At 46.1% G+C, this 8817-nt stretch overlaps 2 protein-coding genes across 2 annotated transcripts; one reads left to right on the top strand and one right to left on the bottom strand.

Moving 5' to 3' along the window:
• Positions 1-1814: 1814 nt before the first annotated feature.
• Positions 1815-4419, top strand: GAUT10 (galacturonosyltransferase 10). The gene is made up of 2 exons (XM_087545211.1): positions 1815-2327; positions 2577-4419. The coding sequence occupies exons 1-2, from the start codon at positions 2061-2063 to the stop codon at positions 4023-4025; spliced, it is 1716 nt and encodes a 571-aa protein (XP_087401337.1). The 5' UTR covers positions 1815-2060; the 3' UTR covers positions 4026-4419.
• Positions 4420-4863: 444 nt separating this feature from the next.
• On the bottom strand, positions 4864-7878 carry LOC147987291 (uncharacterized). The gene is made up of 2 exons (XM_087545210.1): positions 7582-7878; positions 4864-6728 (listed from the first exon to the last, which is right to left on the bottom strand). Exons 1-2 carry the CDS (start codon positions 7876-7878, stop codon positions 5100-5102), a joined length of 1926 nt encoding a protein of 641 aa, XP_087401336.1. The 3' UTR covers positions 4864-5099.
• Positions 7879-8817: the final 939 nt, after the last annotated feature.

The following is an 8817-nucleotide window of genomic DNA, read 5'->3' as shown; positions in this document are numbered from 1 at the left end:
TAATTAATCCACAATTAATTAAACATTCCTGACCGGCAAAAATAAGGCCCGGTTCGGCTCATTCCCGCAACCCGCGGCGCACGCACGCGTCGTGACGAGGCGGGGCGGGCGGCGGAGAAGGAGGAGCGCGTGTGTACAACTCCTCTTCTCAATCTCCCAATGACATGTGGTAGAGCAACCCTTATAAAGGGGTCTCACTCTCACTACTGTAGCAGGATGATACTAAACTTCCCATCACTTGCCATGCACCTAAATGGGCCTTAGAGATTAACCAGGGATTATTGTATTAGATGGGCCAAAGCCCATATATAATTCAACAGTAGTCGATCTGCAGCTTGTGAGCAATGGCGAAGCATAGCCATCCTTGATCCATGGCAACCCTCCCATTGACATTGTTCAGCCTCAACATCCAGTTGCATCTGTGTTTGTCTTCGGAACGATAGACCATGGGATGGTGCCCATCTAGTGATGGAAGGCATCGGGAATGTGTAGTAAATCCACCTCAGTTGCTAAGAGCACCTGGCAAAAGTGGGTTGGAGATACTTCCTCATGGAAGTGGCCAACATTCGTCGGCTTCCCCATCCACCTTTTGGAGGCACTGCCTTTCCCTACATCCTTGGAGTGTCTGCCTTGCGCAGCATTGCTGAGGACCAGCTTGTCGGTAGAGCAATGCAATGAAGATCATGAAGCTAAACACACTACCGCATTTCTAGCATATTGCACATGGACTACGCAACAATGAAGAAACATGCATCTGGACTAGCAATGCGAGCAAGAACAATGCATCACTACACAAGTAAGCATCGAGACAAACAACAATGAGCATGCATCATTGGGTAAAGTTTGAATGATTTTCACTGCATGCTTTCATGTAGAAGGGGAGTGCTGGTACAAGGATCAGAACTACAATGTGTACAACCAACCCTCATACCAACAATCACCTTAATACATGGACTGCACATCAATAAAGATCATGAAGGTCAACACACTTCCAAAAAGACATGCATATAACATACTACACATGACCATATTACACAATTTATACCTAATCACTGATCTCCCCCAAAATCGAACCCTATCAAATTCTTGATAATCCCCAACCGTAAGGAATTATCGTAGCCACTCTGCGAGAGCCAGGCAGCCGCCGGACAAGGCTGCCGCGTCGCTCCGACGCCCTTCCGTCGTTGGAGGGACAACGACGACGACGACATGAATGGCGACGACGATGCGGCAGGGCAGGGCGACCATGCATACGAGGTGGTCTTTCGGTATAGGGTTTAGGTCTTTTTTTACAGTTCTTAGTTAAATGGTCGAAATATTAACCCTTTATGTAAATCATGTCCGAATTTTAACGAAATCTGCCGTTTTTACATGAATTTTGTCTGGTTTAATTGAACCGTGTTTAAAGTGCTTGCGGGTAGCGTTGTTTGGCCAGCTCCCACATCTGTGTCCGCGGCGGCCCAGTGAGCAAATTTTGTGGGTCAGGTTGGAGATGCCATTAGTCCAACGTTATTGGGTTGGTGGGCGTGTGGAGGGACTTAACACGACGACTTCCTGACTGTTTACTATAACAAGTTATGCCCGACTTCGGCGATGGAGGGGCGATGACGGCGGCGCGCCTTCGGCTTGCTTCAGTGCTGGTGGTCGTCGTTAGGTGGTCGTCGTTAGGTGGTCTGAAAAAAAAGGTTGGAGATGCCATTAGTCCAGCGTTATTGGGTTGTTGCCGGCCGGCCTTGCTTGCATCCATCCACGGCGCGGCGCAGGGCAGTTGTTGTCGACAGAGCACCGCGGTGAATCGGGAAAAGGTGCTCCGCCAGCGTGAACTCAAAACTTACCGCGTGGATCCCATTCCCAGCTGCCGCCGCTGCCAACAGATCGGCAAGGGGTGGGGAAGGAATCAAACCAGTCGCAGTCGCGGCCGCAGTCAAGCAAAGGGGCACACACGAAGCTGCCTCCCTGCCGCGCCGCGCCGCGCCGTGCGAGATCTGAGGGCCGCGCGGAAGGAGAAGGGAAACCACTCCCGCGAGATCTCGTCGGGCGCCGACGGGGCCGGCGCGGCGATGGTGCGGCCGGCGGGCCTCCTCGACCCGGCGACGAGGCGGCGCCCCTTCCTCGACCAGCGCCGCCCGTCCTTCCGGCGCCGCTGGCAGCAGCGCCCGCTCTGGGCCCGCCTCCTGCTCTCGCTCCTCCTCGCCCTCGCCTGCGCCCTCCTCCTCCTCGGCCTCGCCGGCTCCCCCGACCCCTCCTCCCCGCCCGCCACCGACGCCTCCTCCTCCGGATCCGCCGACGCCGACGCCGATGCCGTCTCCTCCCCTCTCCTCCACCAGGTAATAATAACTATACAACCGATTAAGCCGCACCGCATCTGCCGTTCCGCATTTCGTAAATCATATTGCCTAGTCTGGCTCGGAACCATCAGATTCTACTACTAGGTGTTAAGTCATTATAACTGCTGAATTTGCTAGTTCTGTAGTGGTACTACTTGACTAGTACTCTACACGCTAACTGTTTGTTTAGAGAACATCAATCATGAATGCTGGACTAGCGTCTGAATGTCCTGAACTTTTGATGCGCAGAGATCTTACCTCGAGGTTATCACGGACACGCACAACATGACGGACGAAATGATGAGCGCTCACTCGCTTTCTCGCCAGCTCATGGACCAGATTTCTCTCGCAAAGACCTACATCACGGTCGCGAAAGAAGCCAGCAACCTGCAGTTCGTGGCGGAGCTTGGTGCGCTGGTGCGGCGGGAGCAGAGCATCCTCGCCCGTGCTGCGGCCCATGGTTGCTCGGTGGTCAAGGAGGATGCGGAGAAGGCGATCAGGGACATGGCCGTGCTGTTCTACCAGGCTCAGCAGTTCCGGTACGATAGTGCGGTCACCATCTTGAAGCTGAAGGGCCAGATTCTGTCCCTGGAGGAGAAGTCAAAGGCCGAGGCGGACAAGAGCACAAAGTATGGCCAGATTGCTGCCGAGGAGCTCCCAAAGGGGCTTTATTGCCTTGGTGTGCGGTTAACCATGGAATGGTTCAAGAGCGCCGAGCTTCAGAGGAAGTTCTTGGATAGGAGCCCAGCAGTGCAGAGCAATCTGAGGGATAACAGCCTCTATCACTACTGTGTTTTCTCGGACAACATCATTGCTGTCTCTGTTGTCGTCAATTCTACAACTCTGAATTCAAAGCACCCTGAAAAGATTGTTTTCCATTTGGTGACGGACGAGGTGAACTATGATCCAATGAGGGCGTGGTTTGCCTTGAATGACTACAGAGGGGCCATTGTGGAGATACAAAAGGTGGAGGACTTCACTTGGCTAAATGCTTCGTATGTTCCTGTTCTTAAACAGCTCCAGGATGCTGCTACACAGAATTTCTACTTCTCTGGAAGTGGTAATCGCGGAACACCAATCAAGTTCAGAAATCCAAAGTACTTATCGATGCTCAACCACCTGAGGTTTTACATCCCAGAAATTTATCCAGAACTGCACAAGGTGGTGTTTCTTGATGATGACATTGTTGTTCAGAAAGACCTGTCAGATTTGTTTACAATCAACCTCAACGGTAATGTTATGGGGGCAGTTGAGACTTGCATGGAGACGTTCCACAGATTTCATAAGTATCTCAATCATTCTCATCCTCTGATTCGTGCTCATTTTGATCCTGATGCTTGTGGCTGGGCGTTTGGTATGAATGTGCTTGATCTTGTTGAATGGAGGAACAAGAATGTTACAGGTATATATCATTATTGGCAGGAGCGCAATGCTGATCATACCCTGTGGAAGCTTGGATCTTTACCACCTGGGCTTCTTGCTTTCTATGGCTTGGTTGAAGCACTGGACCCAAAATGGCATGTCTTGGGGCTGGGCTATACAACTGTCGATCCTGATACTATCAAGGAAGGTGCAGTATTGCATTACAATGGAAACTTGAAGCCATGGCTGAAAATTGGGATGGAGAAGTACAAGGGCTTCTGGGACAACTATGTGGATTATTCACACCCTCTGCTTCAACGGTGCTTCATGCGCTGATTAATGTGTATCAATATTAGAACTTTTTGTGACCTTCTGATGGACATGCTTCAAATGCATAGCTTGAACAGGCACACACGAACATTCTTGTGAATTCGATAGGCTTCGTTCACAAGTTACACCCTCAGATTAAACATGGACAGTTGTTTATGCTGGCATGTGTAGTTGATAAGGTACATCGACTACAGATATGACCAGCCATACAGGTAATAGCAGAAGAGCTAAGATTGGCATTCAGTAGGCTGCTACGTGAACAGCATCAAGTACATGGCTTCATAACTTGCAACCACCAATGTAATTTTTTCCATTTTGATTTTTTGGTGAGACTGGAGGAAGGGCATAATTGTAGAATTGATTTAAATTATTGAGGTGCTACAACAAGTTTTGAGATACATATTTATTGGATATTCAGACAGGTCAACCTTTTTTTGTCTGGTTATTATTTATACATCTTCAGAAGAAGAATTATCTTATATCATTTCCAGATTCACTGGTTCAGAAGTTAATTTCTATTGATAGTTGCTCAATTTTATTTGTACCTTTTCTGCATGAGGCCAATAAAGCTTATTCAGAGGGTGCATATTTATGCCTGCTGTGAGAAAATTGTTTGCTGGTAATTTGTTTCATATATCTGCTGTACTTGTATGCTTGGCAAACATGTCTTCGGCACATGTGCTTGTAGTAATAATTGTACATAATATTCTTATGTTGTAACCTCAGAGAGAATTTTATCATTGAAAGAACTTTCTAGTGAAAGCTACCATGCAGCTAGGTGTTCACAGGAAGTAAAGTGCAACATGGCTTACTACTAGGTTCACCGAAGAATCAATTTCCAGTATTCAGGAAATAAATAATTATTTATGCTGCCATCAGCTACAAACTGATAACTAATTATACAAGCTGTGTAGCTATATTATTTCCCATTGCTGTCTTCAGAGCTATTCAGCATATGCCAGTGATCTAGGTTTTGCCTCTTGTGATATGCTTTTGCAAATTTTCCTTCCTGTACCTTCCATCATTGTATTGCAGTGATTCTTCATATCCAAACAGTTCCTTACGGATTCGCTGTGGCATCTACCTCCCTTTGATGACTTCTCCATCAACATTGCTGGCAGCAACATCAGTCCTCTTCCTCCTTTTGGATCTGGACTTCCTCTTCCTACGCCTCTTGCTTGTTTCTTTTGATTCCCTGTTATTTGTGGACAAGCTGAGGTTTGCATCTGCAGGGCTGGCAACAGGTTCCACGACTTGCATTATCTCTTGGTTGGCTTCAGTCAAGCTGCTTGAGATCTTCATCTGGCCATCAGGGTTGATTTTCTTCTCTGGTTCTCTAGCAACTTCTTTTCCATCTTCCTGCTCAAGGAGCTTACTCTCTCTGCTGTGGTCGCCTTGGGGGTCCTCCAATTGTTTTCTCCCATCTAGTTCTTCTTTGCTGATTTCTTGACTGTCTTTTGAGATCTTCATCTCACCATCAGGGCTGATTTCCTTCTCTGGTTCTCTAGCAACTTCATTGCCATCTTCCTTCTCAAGCAGCTTACTCTCTTTGCTGTGGTAGCTGACCTCGCCTTGGGGGTCCTCCAATTGCTTTTTCCCATCAAGTTCTTCTTTGTTGATTTCTTGACTGTCTTTTGAGATCTTCATCTCACCATCAAGGTTGATTTCCTTCTCTGGTTCTCTAGCAACTTCTTTGCCGTCTTCCTTCTCAAGCAGCTTACTCTCTCTGCTGTGGTAGCTGACCTCGCCTTGGGTGTCCTCCAATTGTTTTCTCCCATCTACTTCTTCTTTGCTGATTTCTTGACTGTCTGCCGATTGACGAAGTTCAGATTCCTCTGAATGCGTTCCCTTTGGAGGGGGGTCGTCTGAACTTTGATTGGCATTGTCTGTTTTCTCTTGTAAGGCATCATCTTCGAAGTTAGTTGTGAACTTTACAAACTGACCTTCTGATGAACCATCTTCTTGGTGGTTGCTCTCGGATGCGGTGGTGTTGTAGGATTGCAGTTCTTCTGCTTGATCAGGTGCGGAACCACTGGAGTTTGCTTTTTCCTCAGCTATGACAGTGTCAGGAGTTACAACATCTTTGTTGTTTGTGCCCACTACAGTTCTCTCATCTTGGTGGTTGCTCTCGGATGCAGTGGTGTCGTCGGAATGCAGTTCTTCTCCTGTAACAGGCATGGAATCACTGGAATTTATTTTTTCCTCAGGTATCACAGCATCAGGATTTACATCTTTGTTGTTTGTGCTCTCTAAAATTCTCTCGTCTTGGTGGTTGCTCTCTGATGCAGTGGTGTTATAGGAATGATCTTCTTCTGTTGGAGCAGGTATGGTATCATCAGAGCTTGCAGAATTCTCGGGTGCTACAGTGCCAGAAGTTGCATTTTCATTGTTTGTGGCTAACACAGCATTGCTGCTGAACTTGGTCTTGATCTCTTCAAGCTCAGCTTCCTTTTGTTTCAGGAGTTCTTTTATAGCGGACATCTGGTCAGGGCCTGAAGCAGCTACAATCTCTTTCATTTGGTTGATATGGCTCTCTTTCTCCACAAGAGCTGCCTCCAGTTCTTTCTGGGTGTTGGTAAGATAGGTGGTGGTTGTTTCTGAATTCATGACCTTGTTCTTCAGTTCTGTCCTCTCAATACTCAGGATAGACGTTTTAGCTTCCAGTTCATCCACTTTTCTCCTCATCTCTTTACTGATTTCCTTTTCATTCTGGCCAAGTGAAATAGCAATATTTGGTTAATGAGATGTCATTTACTTTGAAAAACAGGTTTGTGAACGAACCAAATAAAATATATCTATAAAGCACACTAATGGAATAGGCAGATAGTTTAAGCTCTGCATGTGGTAGTGCTACGAGAATATCATTGTCATAGCTATCCTTAGGTTGTAAATCAAAAATATGTTCAGTGAATATTATATGTTTATATTTTGATATTTCCAGCCCAAGATTTCTGTGTTCGTATGGAATGGAATTCTTTTACGATATTGAATGCTATGAATGCATGATTCCATATTTGACATTATGCTCATTGTTGGACTATAGATATTTTGTGAGTGCATTAGTGCAGTTGTGTTCTATCTGTACTTCTGTTAATTGGTGCTATGAGTATTTGCACAAGCCACATGCCAAGCGTATATGCCCTATGGGGAGGCTGGGATTACTTTTGGTACTTGTAATCTGTGACCATGATGTTGATTGAAAATCGAGGTTAGAATCTTTCAGCTACAGCCTGCATGATTGCTCATGTAAGACTCTTTCATCCACTGAAGATAAGAAGATATTCATAGCCTGCCCAGGAATATTTATTATTTGGAACTGCTAATATTGGCACCTGAGGATTTTTTGCTCGAGGTCCTAGGGCTACATTTATGTGACGTCATTCAGTGAATAAGAGAACTAAACTCAGCTTACTGGTTAGAGGCGTAGAGCACTTCAGAGTTCAGGTGATAAATCACCAAAGTGGGGCAATAATAATCTACTGGCAGCAGTGCAAAGAGGTGCAAGCACAGAGAAGTAGCAAAACAATTCAGATGCATGGCATGCCAGAAACCGTATTCATACCTCGAGGCGGACCTGGAGGGACATGAGCTGCTGCTCGCGTTCCTGGACGAGGACGGAGAGGAGGCGCCGCTCCCTCATCTTGTGCAGGACGCTGACGCTCAGCGTGGCGGCGCCGATGGCCAGCAGCAGGAGCAGCAGGTAGGGAAGCCTCTTGTAGTTGTTGCCGCCTATTGTGTGGCCTCTTGATCTGTACTTACTACCTCCATCCATCTCCATTTTGTGTGCAGTGCACCCTCTCACTAGCATCCTCCCAGGCTCTCCAGCCTTGGCTCTGTTTATTGCGGACCGGGACGACATCTGTGGCTGGCCGCAGTGTGAAGAAACTTGGCCTTCTTTTCGGTTGCTTGGATTCTGGAAAGGAAAAGCTGCTTACTTGCTTAGGAATGCAGGATGCTTCTCTTGCCTCAAGGTGAGGCACATGCTCTTAGGGGTGTGAGGTTTGTCTCTCTCACTTTGACTTCTGCTTAGCAGTAACTATGTTGCTTGCATTCGCATCTGATCTCATGATGAAGATATCTTTGATCAGAAGTTTGCTCGTAGACCGGAGAGCCACAGCTGCCATACACGCGGTACCATGTTTACATTCTTAGTTTTATACTTGTATATGCACAGATGGGTACATTAATCTCTTAAGAGAAAGCTGCGAAACTAACCATAATGACAAAAGATAGGCAAAGATGCTTATCTTTTGACCGGGAAAATCAATTAATTCATGGCCAGAAATATATTCGTTACAAGAAGACTGGCTACATGAATAATATGAAATCAGGAAATTATAATAATCTTCATAAAAAATAACAAAAATTCCTATAAGTGTTTATGAGCAAACTACAAACTGACCTGGACTATTTTTAAGTGGATTTTTTTATAACAATGTGAAAAAGAATCATCCTAACACTTTAGCAAAGTGGATTCATTGTACACAAAAGAATCCCCCAAAATGAAGTGATGTGACAGTCATCTCTAATTCTCTATCTCTTCCTGAACTGGCAAGTCGGTGGCAGAAGTTGCCCTGCTAATCAATCAGCTGAACTCTTCACAACCTTGAAATATCTCTACTGCTTTAAATCACTCATCGATTCAATCAAAAGATTTGGTGAGCATGATGGTTCCTGCATTAAGGAGTTCCTTGTGTCAGTTAGTTAGCTAGCTAGCACCGTCTCAGATCTGACAGCATCAATAACAAGAAAATTATGAAGATTACCTGATGACGCCCATAAATCAACACTCGCACTA

Source organism: Triticum urartu, chromosome 2A (assembly GCF_056163025.1).
Source record: "Triticum urartu cultivar PI428250 chromosome 2A, HENAU_Tu73, whole genome shotgun sequence".
Taxonomy (NCBI): Eukaryota; Viridiplantae; Streptophyta; class Magnoliopsida; order Poales; family Poaceae; genus Triticum; species Triticum urartu.
This window is presented reverse-complemented; position numbering and strand designations above follow the sequence as displayed.